General features: G+C 35.5%; 1 protein-coding gene across 1 annotated transcript; it reads right to left on the bottom strand.

Annotated features, from left to right (window-relative positions):
• Nucleotides 1-2,004: 2,004 nt before the first annotated feature.
• Nucleotides 2,005-3,045, bottom strand: LOC149537918 (phytosulfokines 3-like). Its single transcript, XM_089799329.1, has 3 exons — nt 2,847-3,045; nt 2,716-2,768; nt 2,005-2,465 (listed from the first exon to the last, which is right to left on the bottom strand). Exons 1-3 carry the CDS (start codon nt 2,947-2,949, stop codon nt 2,328-2,330), a joined length of 294 nt encoding a protein of 97 aa, XP_089655455.1. The 5' UTR covers nt 2,950-3,045; the 3' UTR covers nt 2,005-2,327.
• Nucleotides 3,046-19,928: the final 16,883 nt, after the last annotated feature.

The following is a 19,928-nucleotide window of genomic DNA, read 5'->3' as shown; positions in this document are numbered from 1 at the left end:
TAGGAGGTCACCCATCCTAATATTACTTTATTGCATCTAGATGAAACCTTAGACCTTCTTAGGAGGTCACCCCTCCTAATATTACTCTTACTTACCTTGTATTGTATTTTATTGCAAACTAAACAATTTCATTAATGATAAAATAAAAATCACTCAGTTATTATCTAAAATGGTTCTCTTTATTGATGTTGAGTTTCTCTTTCAAGCCTTTAACAAAGGCTGATTTCTGTAAAATGACATTCAAATGGATTTCCTCTCTCAACTATGAACATTATTGAAAAGGAGCATGTTCTTGACATTCCCGAAGAAAAATAATGTTCTTGAATTTCACATTCTGCTCTTGTATTGTCTAGCTCTAATATGTTATTTTGATTTGCTTCCTATTGAAATATCTTATGACAGCTGCTCTTAATCTTTTTCTTCTCTTTAGTGATTCTTATCTTGAAAGAAGATTCTATAGTAATTTTCCTTTTTCATTGCATAATGCATTTGTTTAAGGAAAATTAAAACTGTTATCTAAATTAATAATTTAACATGTTTTTGGGGTTGGTTTTGAACTCTTTGTAGTGTTAAGACTCATTTGTTTGTTATTTACATTCTTTGATAAATGTTTTCCTCTTGTTTCCAAGACTAGACACTTGGTTAGAAGATTCAAGTAATGTGATATGTATTTTGTTAAATTTGTGTACTAATATAAGTTTTAATGAATATCAATTTGTGTTTATTATATTACATTTGTAAATACAACTTATGAGATGACTGAATTAGTAAGCTTATTGAACATTAGTCATAATATCGAATTAATAATTTTAATAGATCTCGATCTCTTAATATACTTTTTAAATTAATTTTAGACTGTTTGTAGTGTTATAATCTCATTTATTTACTAAATAGACTACTGATTCCCCCTTTTTTATATAGCATATTTGTATTATTTCATCTCTTAATATGCTTCTAGTAAACCAAATCTAAACCAAAATATCAAAATCCAACTGTTATTTATTTTCTAAATAGACTACCGATTCCCCCTTCTTTTATATAGCATATTTGTATTATTTCATCTCTTAATATGCTTTCTAGCAAACTAAATCAAAACCAATATATCAAAAACCAACTGTTATCGAAATCAATCTTTAAAAAATCCAGTCAAATACTACCATAACTACAATGTGAAAAGCTTTATTAAAATGATTGACTTGGTGCCGTTCAATATTCTAGCACATAGTATAAGGGGAAAAAAATTGACTGCTTCTTGGAAGAAAACAAAGGGTGTCTTGACATGACTAGATGCATCCATGATAAGATTCCCCACTGTGATGGAGAGCACTTACTATGCCAAGGTTACAGAGCATCTACACAATCCATATCATCTTTAGCCCATTCCATGGATAACACCTTCCTACACATATTTTATTCTCCAAACAGGTTATGACAATTGTATACTTTGTTTAGCAATTTTTCTATATAAATATGGTATGGTGAAGATTTTAATGAGCTCAGCCAGCATGGCAAAGCCACTTTGTCTGAGAAAGAGATATTCTGATTTAACATGCACATCTAGCAAGGGCACTAACCAAGGCCACTTGCAGCATAAATTATTGTGTCCATGGAAAATTAAATGAGTATATAAAACATACAACTTTATACATGTCTTGTCCTCCTCTGGTATAGGCCTGAAGCTAGTGGGTGGCTTCCCCACAAGCTGCCTTCTCATGGGAAACCAAATAAACAATATGTAAAGACAGAGCATCAGATCTTGAGCTCTCCACTGCAAAATAATGGGGTATTCATCATGAGTGTCTTTGTATAAAGGGACATAAGCAAAGAGCACTATAGGGACTTCTCATGGCGAAATCAGAAACAAAGCATAAAAAATACATATACCTATTTATTTTAAAGGAAATGGGTATGCAAGTATAGTGGGTACAAACACACAAGAATAGCAGCCTTCTAGGAAGCTTCCATAGGATCAAGCCTCTTTTCATGAAGTACAGAGCTTAATGATAATACCAAAACTATATATATTATTATTTATTTCCATTTAGTTGGTCATTTTAATGATTTTACAAGACGTTGTAAGTGGGGTAGGTGAGAATAGTAATACAATGCTCACATGAACAGCACTGACAAAAGAAGTGTACAGATAGATATATAGATGAATTTTAAACTTTAACGAGGCTAAACATAGTCTATGAGATAGTCTTCCTACTAAATTAACTTTAGTAATTCGATTCTTTTTTGTACAAGCTGATGATGAGTCTTACAACACGTTGATGATGAGATATTAGAAAACAGATCTTCAACTGTAACAGCTAATTCTGCTAATTCTATGGATGTTTGTGGTGCTGTGTATAGATATAGTCAGTGTGAGCAGCAAGGGCTCTACGGTTCAGACATTCTTCTTCTTCTTCTTCTAGACCTTCACAGCTTGATTGAAAATCCTCTAACTGGTCAGCTTTAAGAGCCTGCAACAAACATGGGCATATACCCACAAATCAATATAATTCAATACTCCAAAAAAAACTCAAAGACCCACAATACCAAATCTTAAAAATTGAGATACCCAGAATTCAAAAAATCCTTTTAACATGAATAATTATATGCCCACATCTCACTACACAAAAAAATCCATATGAAAAACTACCCCAAAAGATGAACAATTCAATTGAATTTTTTAATTTTTTTTTTTGTGTTGGACAAGGTTATGAATCTTACTCCCTCTTGAGAAAAAACCCGCGAGCTGTCTTCTTTGCTGGTTTGAGTAGATCCTGAAAACAAGTAATTATTTTGGTCAGGAAATGCTTGGAAATATGAGGAGATAGTCATATTAGCTAGTAAAAACAGACCTGTTTTAAGTGGCCTTGTTGCCATTGCAGCAGTGAGTAGAAGAAGAAGAATGACATATAATATGAGATAGTTGTATGGGCTTCTTCCATTGATATTCGCCATTGACAACCTCTCTTATTTCTATAATCCCAATTGAGAGGGGGAAAAAGAGTTATGCTGTATGTCTCTTTGGTTTGTTGTGTTTATGATGATATTCCTGGTGGTGGTGCATTTATATAGAGAAGGAATGGCTCCAGAAGAGTGTTCTCGTGAAGTGAATAATGATGAAAGCAAAAACAATGTTAGGTGTTGCAACTAAGGTCCAAGAGAGTGGTCCCTACTCAAGGCTTTCTAATAAACTTCTCCTCATCACAATATTTCTGGCCATATTTTATTAAGTCCAACATGGCCTGGAAAATTGGCAATATTTGGGACATTTGTAGGTGGGATGTGGGAGACAACCAATGGGGTTTAGAGATTGTGTTTTAACATCCAATGGCGTTTAGAGATTGTGCTTTAAGGGGGAGTTTTAAGAGTTGAAATGTTAATGGATAATATGAAAGAGAGCTTTGAATTTCTTTAGTCAAAGTTGTCTAGGTATGCCTAATCACTTAGACATTCCGCTTCTAGAGTGAAGGTTCTCTCATACCTTGTTAGAATTTAGATTCACTATTATATTCATAAATTCTTTTTGGTATCAATTGTTTTGTATATGGTTTTTTATGGAAGATTTTTATCATTTATGTAACATCTTTAAATATTGTTTCGTTATTCAGTATAGTAGCATGACTAAATATTTAACAATTATCGACAAATGTTTAGAATCTTTTGGTTAAAGTATAGTAAATCACCTTAGTAAAGATAAACATGAAAATACAAGATCCTCGATGCAATCAACATTAGGATTTACATGGAAAACTTAATTTGAGAAAAACCATAGAGAAGCTAATTCTCATGAAACAAAAAATACCTATAAGGTGACATTAGTTAAGATGATTTTGTACAACAAGACTAATTGTCTAAAATGCTCACTGCAACAAAGAGGTATTAATCGTGGGCTTCACTACTAGAGTGTCTACTCCCTTGAAATACAATAGGGCTCACTGTTGATAGGCTTATTGCCAATATATGACAGATGAAGTAGAACCCATAACTTATATAGTTGTTGAACCTTGCAATTATAGTCTTCTACTGCTTGCACTTCCTCACATCAATTACTTGAGTAAACTTGCACTTGCATCATATATAGATTTTATATGAGCAAACAAAATCACATGTATACAATCATGAATATAAAGGCATGCATACATCCCTCTTAAGATGACACTTTATTTTTACTAGATGCATGCCTTAAAATTTGTCAACTAGAGCACATTTGAAATAGGTCACACCTTGTCAAAAAACACAATGATTCTCAATAAATCCAACATGCTATAATGGTCTTTGGTGCCAACAATTATGATGAACATATTATTAAAAGTTGTTGTGATCGAAATAGAAACCACACACAAGACAATGGATCAACCCAAAAATGTGTTTCACCAAAATGTTGCATGCCACTACCAAGATTGAAATGGTAAAATAATTAATGCACAACCAATAGTAAGCATGATAATTGATACATAAGCAATTAAAGAAAGATAATCAATATGGAACCAATTGATACACCAAAATATCAGCACACAACTACTAACACACCAAAGGTTGAGAAAAAAGATGTTTACGTCAACGACAACCATCAACCTTATGTCCTAATAATTTCCCCCTTTTTCATTGGTGGAAACATTCATCAATAACAAAAACATAATAAAACCAATTGTAGAAAAATCCAAAAACTTCTCTATCTTTGACAAAAATGACAAAAGGCTAGGAAACAAATACTTATCTCCCTTACTAACACACTCTTATCCCCTTAAGAAGAAGCTTTCCTATAATGATCCACAAAGAAAAATATGTACAAACTACTGGGCCAATGCACACATTGATGCATTCTAATGAACAAAAGGAAGGGGTTGAATTCCCAACTTCCTCTAGAGATACTTAGAAGCATCCTTGCACAAAAGGTTTGTGAATATGTTTGTAATCTACTCTTTTGTGGGTACACACTCCATTTTAACTTTTCCCACCTCAACATTATCTCTAATAAAGTGATATCTAATGTCAATATGTTTTGTTCTACAATGCATTAGTAGATACTTTGACATACTTATAGCACTAATATTATCACATAGTAGAGGACCTAGTTCACATAAACTAGTTGTTACATTCTTCAATGTCTTCTTTATCCATAATACCTATGTAAAACACGAGGTTGGTATGATTTATTCTAATTCATCATTTGAAAGTGTTAGAAAATCCTATTTCTTTCTTAACCAAGGAAATAACTAAGATCCAATAAAGAAGGATTGTTGACTACTACTCTTTTGGTCACCCAAAGATCTTACCCAATCAACATTGGTGTATGTTGTCAATGTGAAATCTGATCCTTTTGGACACCATAACCCATAATCTACACTCCTTTTCAAATATTTGAATATTCTTTTTATAGCCATAACATGAGATTCTTTTTGTTCTTATTAAAATTGAGTTACCAAGCATACTATGGACATAATATCTAATCTAGACATAGTTATGTACAATAGTCCTCCAATAATTCATCTATACTTACTCACATTTTCTTTCACGAGTCATCCTCCTTAGTCAACTTGCAACTGATAATAATGTGATTTCTTACTAGATTTGAGTTTGATGCAATGAGAATCCAAGGGTACCCCTATTGGAGGTAATCAAAATTCTTGCAAATAACCACACATTGGAAATACAACAATAATGCAAGATCTAATACCAATTCTCAACACTTTATTCATAAAAAAAAATTTACATGCAATATGCCCCACTGTAAGGCCTTTTGGGTTAGGGGTAAATACATTAAAAATTACAAAACAAATAGTTCTGCTAGATCCCTCAAGATCCAACTCAAACCTAGTCCCAACTAGTCTAGATCCACACTCTAGTAGAAAACCCCAAGGAAATCTCAACTTGTGTTCACAAGCCTAGCAAGCAATCTCTTGGTTTGCCAAGCCTCAACTACTAGCCCTTCCCAAAATTCACTACTACACTTTAATCTCTTCTCTAAGATGGATGACTCTCCCCAATTTGCAATCTTCCTTAGGAGTTTGGAAGACACCCCTTCTTATACCCAACTAAGCCAGAAGTTGGCCAAGCCCATTACAAATTAAAATAAACCCTTACATTAAATTCCCATGCAAGCCAAAAGTTGACTTCAACACAAATTAAATATCTATACACAAATTAAATGCCAAAAGTTAGCTCAGAGAGAACTCGGGCATCATAGAGACCAAGACCAAACCAAGTGTTAGAAACTACCATCGAGCATCAACATTCCACCTGTATATGAGCAATGTTAGTATGCTAATAGAAACCAAATTTAAATAAAGCTTCTACAAACTAAACAAAATTCATAAACTTCAAGATAGACTAAGATGAGCTCTCAATTGAGAATATGAGCCATTAATGAGCTCTCTCAATGAGAAGCTCTCTTGTTGAGTGGCTTTGTCTAAATATATAGGATGTATGCTCAAGCTTATGCTTCAAAAAGGGCTTCAAATGGAGTTGGAATTTGGGTGTGAGTGTATGGTTTTGATGTAAAATGGCTTCTTAAAATGGCATTATGACTTTACTTCATGGATTGTGTTATTTTGCAAAGGGGAAGGATCCAATTTATAGGCAAGAGGCTTGAGGGATTGAGGGCTAAGATGCAAGGATGGGAAAAAGCTCATGGAGGGCTCAGATTGCATGAGAGGAGAGCACATGGATTGTGCTTCCTTACAACCAATCAAAGAGTGACACATGTCACATGGTGAGAGGATGGAGGAAAGGGGAAGGATGAGTCAACAAAGGAGGCTCAAGGGATAAAATCTTCATAAAGACCCTCATAATGGCTTGTAAGAGCAATAAAAGGGCTTGGAAGAGTCATTTATGGCCTAGTGGGCTTCATAAAGTTTTATGGTTGAGATATTTTGAGGGAGATGAGAGCAATTTTGACTTGGACTTGATTAGGAAGGTTTTAAGCTTGCTTAGGATTGTGCAAATGATTAGAGGATGGATTAGGATGGTTTAGGATTAGCTTAGGGATAGGCAAGTGGATGGCATTTAATGTGGGTGGGTGAAGGAGGAGATATTTGTTAACTTTGGCTTGGGTTAGTAAGTCTTAACCCATTTTTAGGGAATGTGACAAGGTTAGGAGGGGATTAAGATTAGGTTTAAAGACATCTTCTAGAAGAGTCTAGACTTTGGATGAGGATAAAGACTTTCTAGAATAGTCTAGAATTTCCTAGGATGAGGATGAAGACTTTCTAGAAAAGTCTAGAACTTCTTAGGATGAGGATAAATTAGATTTTTAGGAAATAAATAAAGTTTTATTTATTTCAAGGGTTTGGGTTGAGGAGATATTTATTAAAACTTTTTTAATAAACATGAGGATTAATATTTAATCTTAATTAAATATTTTGAGTTGGGATTAGGGGTAGGAAATGATGGGATTAGCCTTTAATTAAAATTAAAGAAGGATTAGAAGATTTTGGAAGAGGTTAGTGGTCTTAAAAAAATTGGCCAAGTTTTGGGCAAAAAATAATTTTTTTATTTATTTTGGGTTTTTTGGTTAATTTATTAATTAAATAATTAATAAATAAGAAAATAATGTTTAAATAAGATTTAAACATTTTTGAGAGGGATTTTTTAATTAAGATAAAGGGATTTAATGGCATAAAAATAAATAAATTAATTAAATAATTAATTAATAAATGATGATGTCATCAAGAATTTTTTAGAAAATAAAAATACTTTATTTTCTAAAGGTTTTTAGGTGTCTACATTTTGCCCCTCTTTGATGTGATGCCGCAAGTGGCATAGCATCAAAGATAATAAAATAAGATGCCCAAGGCTAAAGCAGAAGAGGAGAGAATGGACTGTGAGATGCCCCCTCAAGAAGGCGATGAGGAGAGAAAGCGAGGCTCGATGGCTTCTTGAAAAGTACAAGAATTCAAGATGAGCAAAAAGACTCGAATTGGCTTAAGAGAAGAGGTTTAGTTAGCTCAAACTCTCACTAGGGAGAATGATAAAGGGAGAATTAGAGGCACAAGGGGAAGCAAGCTTAAGATCTCAGGGATTGCAGAGGATGAAGGAGCGGAGCGCTATAAAAGGAATCTAGGATGGGGAGATGGATGAGGGGATTAAAAAGCTAATGCAACAAGATTTCAAAGAGTCATATTGGCGAAAGATGGGTTTCGAAGATCCCTAGACTAGGATTGTGGATCTCGAAAGATGAGGCTTGGTGGATTGATTTGGATTGGTGGATCCCTAAGACTAGGATTGTGGATCCCTAAAGCTAAGAGTGATGATTGATTCTGAGAGATACGGTTGCACAAGCTGGGGTAGGAGAGATAGATGTTGGATATGGATGGGGGATCATGGAGATGAAGAGATTCCATTGAAGCTTTTTGAGTAGGGGGATACTTCAAAGAGAAGTACCACCATGTTGTTGAGCACTAGATTTGCTATAGGACTGTTGGTTAATTGCCAAGGTTACCAAGAACATCAAGGCCTTTTCACCAACTGTCTAGAGGACTGACAAATTGACTCGAAACAAACACACAAAGATTGCCCCAGCATCACACATGAAACCTAGAGGAAATAGTGTGGAACCGACACTGGGTAACCTACAAGCAAAAAAGAAACAAATGAAAGACTTGATCAAAACCCGTATGCTCAAAGTGCCCCATTCGCAGTATACCATGATATGGAAGATCGTGGCAACCTTGAGGAGAGAACAAGGAGATTGCTTGGAAAAGATACTTCAAGACCCAAAAGGGAAGATTCCAAATTGAAAGAAAGTGAAAATCTAAAAGAGAACTATTTGCCAACGAGATGGGTAGGAAAAGGTACTAGATCATACATGAGGAAAGCTATATCCTGCAAGGATCTATCGGAGAGCACCTAAGCTGATGGATCTAGATGAGTGATGTGTCTGGCAAGCTGAACTAAGAAGGATAACACTTTGGTGATAGGAGATCTAGCTAAAGGATGCATTGGAATAGCTAACCAAGATTTGTGATGTGTGCAAGATGCTGATTAAGGAGGAACTGACACAAAAGCTGGATAGATACAATGGTACTAAGCTAAAGAGGATGTACAAGCTGATGGACCAAGATATTTACAAGCTGAAGCTGACCAATATAGTTACAAGCAGGCAAAAGCTCAGGATGATAGGATAGTGGGATGGTTCGATGTTGTGCAAGATGCAAAAGCTAAGGGTGGGGTGATAGCGAAAGATATGGATTTGGCAGGATGCATCCAATGATGATGAGAAATTTTGTGACCAAGGATAGCTAGAGGAGAAGGATGAGATGGCTGGATAGGATGATAGATAGGTAGGATTATGATGGATATAAAGAGATGACATTAGGTTTGCATGAGGATAGCCTAGAGCTAGATACCAATGACAAGGGATGATGGACAAGACAAGATCTCCAAGGAATATAGTGCCCCCAATCAAAAGATAACATGCAGAAGGAGGTCTTATGATGGATGTGATAGGATTGAAGCTAGGATGGAAAAAGTTGAAGGGGCTAGGGAGATGGATGATAGCTAGGATGGTTGGCTGAAGCTGTAGGAGATAAGTGGATGGTGTGAGATGGAAGATGGAGGGTGGAGGATAGGTGGATAGATTGGAAGATGAAGTTTGCCAAGTTTTCATCATGGTACTTGTCCAAGGTGCTTGAATTGCCAAGTTTTCACCAGTGGATGCTTTATTTTTCTTTATTATTTTTTGACTTTTTGACTTTCGACTTAGCTAGAATGATTTTGGCTTTCTTCAGCTATTTTTGGCTCATAGATGTTGGTAGGATGGATGAAAAAGATTGGATCGAACAATTGGAATGGTGGGTGGGAGTTTGACAGATAATGGATGCAAAGACATAAGGCTTGTGGGTAAATGGATGAGAAAAATGGAAAGATCATCATTGGCACACACCTTGAGAGGTGATAAAGTAGTGGGAAAGATGGTTTTGAGTGAGGTTGAGGAGAAAATGGAGGAAGAGAAAGATAAGGACTAAAAGTAGAGTTGGAAGATGGAGGATGGGAAATTTAGGATAAGAAGCATATGGACTAAAAGTGGATTGGGGGGATGAAGGATGCTTATATGGGGATTTGGATGAAGGATGGATGGATGAGGCTTTTGAGTAGCATGAATGGATGCCAATTGATATTTTTCTTTGAGATGCATTTCTTTTATGAGCATCTTGGGTATCCACATGATTTTTGACTTTTTTAGCTTGGGCTTTTGTGGCCTCTTGACTTTTTCTTTGATTGGAATTAAATGTTTCTTGTTTTGAACATGTATTTTAGAAGGGACATGTTGAGACTTGGATTTTTGGATTTATGCTTTTGTATTTTGGCATCCAATATGCTTCTATTAGCCATGGGATGGGAACAAGAGCATGGAGGAGATGGAGGGATAATTGATGGAGTGATAGGGTTTAAAAGTTGGAAGGGATTCAAGGGTGAGTGCCTTTGATGATCTAGCTGGTGGATTTGAGGGGATGGAAGGATAGATTGGAACATAGGATATGGATGGATATAATTGCCCAAAATGGATGGAGGGAAGGAAGGATATGGGCCCAAAATAGATGGAGGGGATAAAGGATTCATATTAGGTATGTAAGGACCCAAAATGGATGGAAAGGGTGTGGGATTTAGATAAGGGATATATGGACTCAAAATGGAGGGTTGGAGATAAGGAGTAGGATGAGGGCCCAAAATAGATGCAGAATAAGATGGATGGGAACTTTGGCGTGGAGATGGAAGGACTTGGGACCATGCAGGAATAGCAGGGATACCAACATCTAGAAATACATTTTCGTTTCTTTTTTCAATATGATGTTCATTATTTGGAACACAAAATGTGAGTCCATTACTAGCTGAAGGAGTTGGAGCTTCAGATATGATAATTAGTTCTTTTTCGATGGATCTATCATCATGGATTATGGGAGATGTATGATCATGAAGCAGAGGAGATGGGAGGATAGGATCTTGTGTTGGGTGGGCTGAGGGAAAGGGATCTTGAGATGGAGCAAGTAAGATGGTAAGATTTAGATATGGAGGGGATGGTAAAAGTGGATCATGTAGGGGAATAAGAGGGATGGTAGGATCTGCTATTCTATCGGAGGGTATTTCAACATGCTTTTGGACAAGATCTTGACAGGAATGGATGGGAGTGGATGCATGAGGTTCATTATATGGGATTTGGATAATGCTTGGAGGAGGAGATGTGGATGGGATTTGGAGTGATTCAATGGGTGGTGGGATTTTGATGCTTATGGGAAGTGGAAAGATTGTAAGCAATTTGATGGATGGTATGGGGATGGTAGCTATGGGAGATGGAGGTGATATTATAGATGGGGAAGCTTCATCACTAACTACTTCACATGGTTGGATTAGATGACATGGCTTATCAACTATTGGAGGCAGATTTTCTTGTATTTCATCTAGGAGATTCCTTGGAGACTTGTGTGTCGAAGGTGGAGGTGGATTGACAGGAATAGCTAGTGTGATGGGGGTGGAATATTGGAAGCTTGTTTGATTAGGTGATGGAGGAGAAGTTGGGATATCAAATGGCATGACTAGATAGTTTGGAAGAATATGTGGATTTTGGGGGATGTTTGGGGGAATGTTTCTAAGGCTTTCAATATACTCATCATAGTCAACAAGATTTTCATCATCATTGGAATAGGAGGTTGCGGGAGTAAGGACAATACGATCAAACACATCATAATAGGTTTGGGATTTCATGTTTTGATGATGAGTCGGATGGGGATGGGGTCTTGCATATGGATGAACACGGAATCTCATGGTTGGATTTGGATTAAACGCAGATTTTGGATTGGCTGATGAAGGATTTCCTAGGGAGAGTCAAAGTTGTATGATAGACCTAAGGAGGATTGGCTGGAGATTTTTGGCTTTCCTGTGGATGGAAGACTTCAAGGGCATGCTGTCAAAAAGTAAGAGTTTTTCTTTCCTATGCGCTAGATTGGTGGAGATTGTGTCAACTTAAGGATAGACTAATGATCCTATGGGCATGACATGAGATTGACCACTTGTGGATCCCAACCTTTAGCTCAAGGCAATGAGGGATAACAAGTGACAAAGCTAGATTACCCTAGACAAAGCTCTATCAAAGGGATAACCTTGGTGAGGCTAGTGGATTGGTCAGATTGATTGGATAGAAAATTTTAGCAGAATGACAACAACTCTCTAAAGGCTTGGGTGTGATTTTGGATTGGGTTGCTAGTTGGTTGGGGGAGATGATTTGGAGAGACTTTGGATTTGGGATTGTTCTAAAGAAAGGAACTAGATAGATTTAGTTGCAGTGCGGGAGCTTGGATGATTTTCTGCTAGGCAATGACTACACTAAGTATGCCTTGAGCTGGGAGATTTTTTCTTTTTTTGGGATTTTGACCAAAGTTGGCAAACATTCATTCAAAAGCTATGAACAAACAAGTAGACAAAATTTTGGAGCAAGCACGTCAAACACACCAACATCCTAGGAAGCTTTCTACAAGAATGAAATTTGTCATAGCTAGGGAGTCCTCAATATACGCAAGGTACATGAGGCCCAAATCTGTAGATGAAACCAAAAAGATGTCACACAACCAAGAGGAGCGGTAACCCCCTTCTCCTCTTTCACTTCTCAAGGGTATAAAGTTCCTTGAGGCTTAGCCCGAGTGACAAAATATTGATTCCAAGAGAGGTGTCTTTGGATTCACCTCTCGATTTTTATACTCCATCAGAACGCTGGAGTTGAGGTCGTCCAAGGGGTGATGAAATCCCCAAGCAAGCCTCCTAAAAAGAGAAACAAGGTTTTGGATCCTAATCTTATGCACCCAAGATGGCCTCGAAAGATGACAAGGGGAGAGAAGACTTGGATGACCTTGAGCTAAAAAACACGCTTGTTCCTTTTCCAACTAACTCTTATGTGTGTTGATCTAAATTTTGCAAGCACTCATGTTTAAGAGACAATGTTCAATTCCAACTTTGAAATGTGCCAACATAGCAAAATTGATCGAAGAATGAATACAAGAAGAAGATTTAGGGTCAATAAAAAAGTAAACCCGCGTGCCTGGAGGCCCTCCACGTCAAGCATCGATTAATTTCCTTTAAAACATTCAAGAGTTGGTGTGATTTTGTTTTAAGCCCAAAGCAAAGATGCGTGAAACTCGATTGTCAAGTGTGCGCTCAGAGGCCCTCCACATCAATAGTTGTTCAATTTTAGTGCCCAAACTTGAAGTGTGATCGATTTAATCTAGAGTTTTGGTCATTTAAGAATTTTGATAAAGTTAAAGCAAACGTTCAAAGACCAAGTGTGTGAGTTAGATTGTGGAAAATTTAACACCTTTTTCAAGTAGACCCATCCCCATAAATGGCACTGAGATTGCAACCAATGGTTGAATTGATGGGTGATTAGAAAAGAGGTGAGTCCAAGGAACTACTCAAATTGATTTTTGCAAATTTTTATTTAACTTAACGAGGTTTCTTAAATTTCCAAAAATCAAACTTTGCCTAAATTGCATGTGGAAAAGAGATTTGTTTTGTTCAATTTTAAAAGCTCCAAATGAAGTGTTTGATATTGCAATGGTTAATTGAACTTTTGCATTCAAGATTGGATTTGTTGTTTTAATCATGCATTCATAAAAAAAACAAACTTGATTTTAATCCATGGCACTCAAGAGTGATTTTAGCAACATGCATTCAAAGACAAGTGATTAAATATTCAAGTTTTTGTTTTCTTTGAGCATTCAAGATTGAGATTTTGTGTGTTGTTTTAAGAACTTTGAAGTGCTTTGTTTTAACCTTAGATCATTCAAGATTTTTTTTGGACTCAAAAGTGAAAATGAATCTTTGAACTTTGCTTTTCATTCAAGATTTTGTGTTCTAGTTTGCATATTTTAAGCCCAAAAATGATATTCTTAGATTGTTTTGATGCATGAAAAACCTAAGAAACATTCAAGATTTTGCAACAAGACATTTTTTTGGAACAAATAACAAAGATTTTAGGACAATTTTTGGCAACCATTTAGGACTCTTAGTTTTCATGAGATTTTTAAAAGAACTTTAAAATATTTGCAAATGAGGTTCATTTTATCCTTGATTGATGCTTTGAGTTTGATTTAGATGTTAGTGTGCACTTAGTGTTGATTTTGAACCTTTTGAAATGGAAACTTGAAGTTCTTTTTAAATTCCCAAAAATGAAGTGTTCCTAACTTTGCATGAATGCATCTAAAACCTTGATGTTGCAAGGATGCAAATGATTGGATTGGTTTAGTTTCACTTGTTAAAGATTTTTTCTTTTTTGCAAATTTTTAATTTTTTAATGGATTTAAGTATGATTTGGGGGTTCATTTTAAGTACTAAAAAGAAGTGTGTATGATTTTTCTTCCTTAAAAAAAATGGCCAAAATCTTCCACAAGAAGAAGAAGAAGAAGTAGATGGAATAAGAAGAATATAGACAAGAAGAGGAAGAAGAATTCCAAGTGCTTTGTCCACCTATAAGCTTGAAAAATCTGCAAACACTATGAGATAGATTATGAGTTCCTTTATCTTTTTCATGCTCATGTGGACCTACAAAACTAATTTATACAATCCTACCAATCACAAAAATAAGCAAAATTAGCCAAAATTAGCAAATGACATACAAAACTTGACTAAAAAAGCTAATGAAGATGACCCATGCGGGGTCCCACCAGGCGTGCCAAAATGTATATGAGCAATGTTAGTATGCTAATAGAAAACAAATTTAAATAAAGCTTCTACAAACTAAACAAAATTCATAAACTTCAAGATAGACTAAGATGAGCTCTCAATTGAGAATATGAGCCATTAATGGGCTCTCTCAATAAGAAGCTCTCTTGTTGAGTGGCTTTGTCTAAATAGATAGGATGTATGCTCAAGCTTATGCTTCAAAAAGGGCTTCAAATGGAGTTGGAATTTGGGTGTGAGTGTATGGTTTTGATGTAAAATGGCTTCTTAAAATGGCATTATGACTTTGCTTCATGGTTTGTGTTATTTTGCAAAGGGGAAGGATCCAATTTATAGGCAAGAGGCTTGAGAGATTGAGGGCTAAGATGCAAGGATGGGAAAAAGCTCATTGAGGGCTCAGATTGCATGAGAGGAGAGCACATGGATTGTGCTTCCTTACAACCAATCAAGGAGTGACACATGTCACATGGTGAGAGGATGGAGAAAAGGGGAAGGATGAGTCAAAAAAGGAGGCTCAAGGGATAAAATCTTCATAAAGACCCTCATAATGGCTTGTAAGAGCAATAAAAGGGCTTGGAAGAGTCATTTATGGCCTAGTGGGCTTCATAAAGTTTTATGGTTGAGATATTTTGAGGGAGATGAGAGCAATTTCGACTTGGACTTGATTAGGAAGGTTTTAAGCTTGCTTAAGATTGTGCAAATGATTAGAGGATGGATTAGGATGGTTTAGGATTAGCTTAGGGATAGGCAAGTGGATGGCATTTAATGTGGGTGGGTGAAGGAGGAGATATTTGTTAACTTTGGCTTGGGTTAGTAAGTCTTAACCCATTTTTAGGGAATGTGACAAGGTTAGGAGGGGATTTAGATTAGGTTTAAAGACATCTTCTAGAAGAGTCTAGACTTTGGATGAGGATAAAGACTTTCTAGAATAGTCTAGAATTTCCTAGGATGAGGATGAAGACTTTCTAGAAGAGTTTAGAACTTCTTAGGATGAGGATAAATTAGATTTTTAGGAAATAAATAAAGTTTTATTTATTTCAAGGGTTTGGGTTGAGGAGATATTTATTAAAACTTTTTTAATAAACATGAGGATTGATATTTAATCTTAATTAAATATTTTGAGTTGGGATTAGGGGTAGGAAATGATGGGATTAGCCTTTAATTAAAATTAAAGAAGGATTAGAAGATTTTGGAAGAGGTTAGTGGTCTTAAGAAAATTGGCCAAGTTTTGGGCAAAAAATAAAATTTTAATTTATTTTGGGCTTTTTGGTCAATTTATTAATTAAATAATTAATAAATAAGGAAATAATATTTAAATAAGATTTAAACATTTTTGGGAGGGATTCCTTAATTAAATATTTTTAATTAAGATAAAGGGATTTAATGGCATAAAAATAAATAAATAAATTAAATAATTAATTAATTAATAAATGATGATGTCATTAGGAATTTTTTAGAAAATAAAAATACTTTATTTTCTAAAGGTTTTTAGGTGTCTACACCACCACGCATAACTAAGCTCCATCATTGACCAATCCAACTTGGGCAACACTATTGCCAAGTCCTAGTGCAAACTGAGCCACACTATATGTTGAGTGCCACCTTCATGGATTGAGTACCTTCACTGACTGAGAAACTTGGGTAGCACTATTGTCGAGCTCCCAATGTAAACCAAGCTTATAGTATCTGCTAAGTGCCCCAAGCATTGCCAAACACTTTCACTAATTGAGTCACTTGGTTAACATAGAAACCATGAACAACTTAGTATCAACCAAGTACCATCTCTTTATTGATTGATTTCTTCAACTCCAGAGCTAGAATACCCCAACTTGTGGATTGCCAACCAACTAAGGATGCTCCTAGATTAGATACCCCAAGTTTGAAAAGATGTTTTTAATAGCTAGAAGAACATCTTCTAGGATTCAACACATAAATCCAAAATTGGTTCTTCACATACATATCCTCCAAGTCCTCAACTTGTACACTTGTTTCCTTAATTTTCTTATGCTTCTTCACATCCATCCTTGGTTCTCCATAGGTCTACCTTCCACAATTATCTCTATCCCTCTTAGAATCCTTTATCTCAACATGACTACCAATACTCAAGTTCTCCTACCGAGCTCTTCATTCTGCAAAGGAATTAGGGAATGCTTCTTACCACCTTTCAAAATTGAAAAAACATTCTTGACACAATCATGCACAAACTTACAATCATATTGCCAAGGTCTACCAAGCAAAAAATGACAATTATTCATGTTCACAATATAACACAATACTTAATCCTTATACTGCCCAATCTGGAAATCAACAAGGCACTACTCTGTCACTTTCAAAGTATGCTCACCTTACAACTAGCCAATCCTATAAGGACAAGGATGTCACATTCTTTTCAAACCAAATTTCTAAACCATCTCCTCATAATCATTGTTGTTAGTCCTACCACCATCTACAATCACTTTGTAGACTTTACCACCAAACTTACAAAAAGTCTTGAATAGACTAGTCCTCTGACAAGATTCCGGTGTCCTCTAACTAATCAGTATTCACCAAAATAGTAACCTCTCTCCTTGCTTTGGTTGACTATCCAAGTCCTCAACCTCATTCACAATAGCAATTCTTCTATCACCAGACTTAGAATATTCATAAGATCTATGTGCTACTTCATGACATCTATAGAAAGTACCCTAAAACTCACCTCTACCTATCCTTCACTTCTAATCAATAGGTTTTGGTTTATCTTCTACACTTGGTTTAACTTTTGCCAAGCTATCCTGCTTCTCCTTCCTTCTAGAATTACCTTAAATTTTTCTCTTCAACTTATCTTCTACCTTCAAGGCAGAGTGTTAAGAATCCTCAACTAAATCAATCTTCAACATGCCAACCTCATATTGGATATTGAATCTCAAACCATTAATGTACTAAGCTACCTTATCCTTTGACAATTCTCTATGCCCAAATCAAATAGTCAACTTGTATAACTCCTTGGTATAATCTTTCATAGTCATATCCTTCTATTTCAAATTCTACAACCTCTTGAATAACTCATGTTCATAATCAACAAGAATGAAATTAGCCTTCAACTTAGTTACCAGAAACCTCCATCTAGTGATCTTCATTTCACCTTCCTCTTCTCTATCTCTTTGCAATTATTTCTCCCAAAGAGAAACATGTCCTTTTAACTTAGTTTGTACCAACCTTACTCTGAGTGGATCTTCAATATCCTCAAGCTCAAAGTAGTCTTTGAATTCACTAATCCAATCATTCAGGTCTTTAGGATTCAAAGTACATATGAAATTAAAAACCTCCATCTTACGCTTGAATTGAAAAATTTGAGCAATATGTAATACAAATCCACAAAGCCCTTGAATACCTGCATGTAAAAACCTATCACAAAGAATAAAAAGACAAGAAGAGGCAAGGGTTTGCTCTAAAAAATATGAAAATTGTATTCTTAGAAATGAAAAAGATGTAAGATGATTAAAAATGATCTACCAATATAAAAGGAGATCAAAACCTAAAAAAGGTAACCTAAAAGGTAAATGCTTTTTAATAATTACTAAAGAATTATTAAATGAGAATTTAAAGGGTGCATAAAGTGAAATATTAAGAAGGGAGACAAGGTAATGTAATAAATGAAATTAAATTAACATTTTTCCTAAACAGTCCCCTTTAAGATGAGTAGCAATACAACAAGGAAACTACAATGAAATGTTGAAAGCAAACTTGGGTCCTGGCAACAAGGCCTGATGAGGTACCCTATCACAATCAAATTTCTATGAAACAAAGAAAAATGAGAAAAGTCAATGGGAAAAAATCTAATCCAAAAAGAGATAGCAAATAATGCACAAATGAAACATCTCAAGAGAATCTCTCAAGATCATAAGTACAATGAAAGCCTCCATGATAAAATCTTGAGACTCTATAGCCCCCTCAAAATGGCAAAACTCTTATGTTGATGAACATAACAATGTGGCTCCAATTTGAAGGAAACAAAGGCAACAAAAAAGGATGATAAAACCTATTAATGTAAGGTGTAGCTAGAAGTCCTAGCTAATTCTTAAAGGAGAAAGCATGAGAATCTTAAAATAGAATCTCTAATGGATGTGGAATAATAGATGTGCTAAATCTATCATTTGAGAGGAGATGTGTGTCCTCTGATATATCCTCAACAACTGTATTAGGTGGCTCAATGATTGGAGCTACAATAGTAGGTAATGCTAAAGAGTGATCTTGTGTAAGAGATAGAATCTGAATAGGAGGTGGAGGTGTAGAAGTCACAACATTGGTCTTAGGAACTACATATAAGTTCAAGTGACTTGACTTCACCTCAATAGATTCTCGTGAAAAAAGAGTGTGAGTCCTCAGAAGTGGAGATGGTGAACCAAAATGTGAGAAGGAATATAAGCAAGAAGCATGACAATAATATTGCCTATCTCACTGCCTCTAATGTGAATTGAATCCTGTGAAAACTCAATTGTCTTCCTTGTCCCATTATGTGTAATCTAATAAATAGAGAGAAGATTAGAGGAAAAAGATGGTACATAAATTACATCATGAAATGTACCATCATCAATGTCAATAGAACCTTTCCAACATATAGTCATAACAATGTTGTTCCCCATCAAAATGTGTGGAGTAGGAGAAGCCTCAAAAGAAGAGAACAAATCCTGAGAAGATGTCATATGGTGTAAAGCACCTAAATCTAGTAACCATCTAGAAGAATGAGGAATAATGGTTGTACATAGTGCATGATCCTTTCTTGTATCTTTACTATTAGATTGAAATGATGATGATGAAGAAGCTTTGTGAGAAATAGAAGGAATATAAATGTTGCTCAGATTCTGAAAGAGAGCTATCAAATTTGAAAACTATTTGGCATAGCCATCTAACTTCTTCTCATAGCAATATGACTCATAATGATTAGGATTATTACAATAAGCACAATTTTGTCTTTCTGGCTTTTATTTACCCCTTTTAGGAGGTTCTAATGAACTATGAGTACTAGAATCAATCTGAGACTCTATAGAACGAGATTTTTGAGTCTTCTCCTTCATCCCTAAAATTGGTTGAGCTACCAATGCATGACTCTATAAGCCTGTGAGAGAATCCAACCGAGAGACCTTAGGTTTCTTTCTAGTCAACCAATTACAAAAAACTTCAAAGGATGACATGGTAAATCTATTACCCAAAGCATCTTTAGTGGAATAGAAGGTAGAAGAAAAAATTTGGAAGTTTCCATGATGCTTAGAAAGAATCAGGTAGATACAATT

This window comes from Cupressus sempervirens, chromosome 9 (genome assembly GCF_028749045.1).
Source record: "Cupressus sempervirens isolate cs-2001-9-10 chromosome 9, ASM2874904v1, whole genome shotgun sequence".
In the NCBI taxonomy this organism is placed as follows: Eukaryota; Viridiplantae; Streptophyta; class Pinopsida; order Cupressales; family Cupressaceae; genus Cupressus; species Cupressus sempervirens.
Note: the sequence above shows the minus strand (reverse complement) of the source record. Positions and strands in the feature narration are given on the sequence as shown.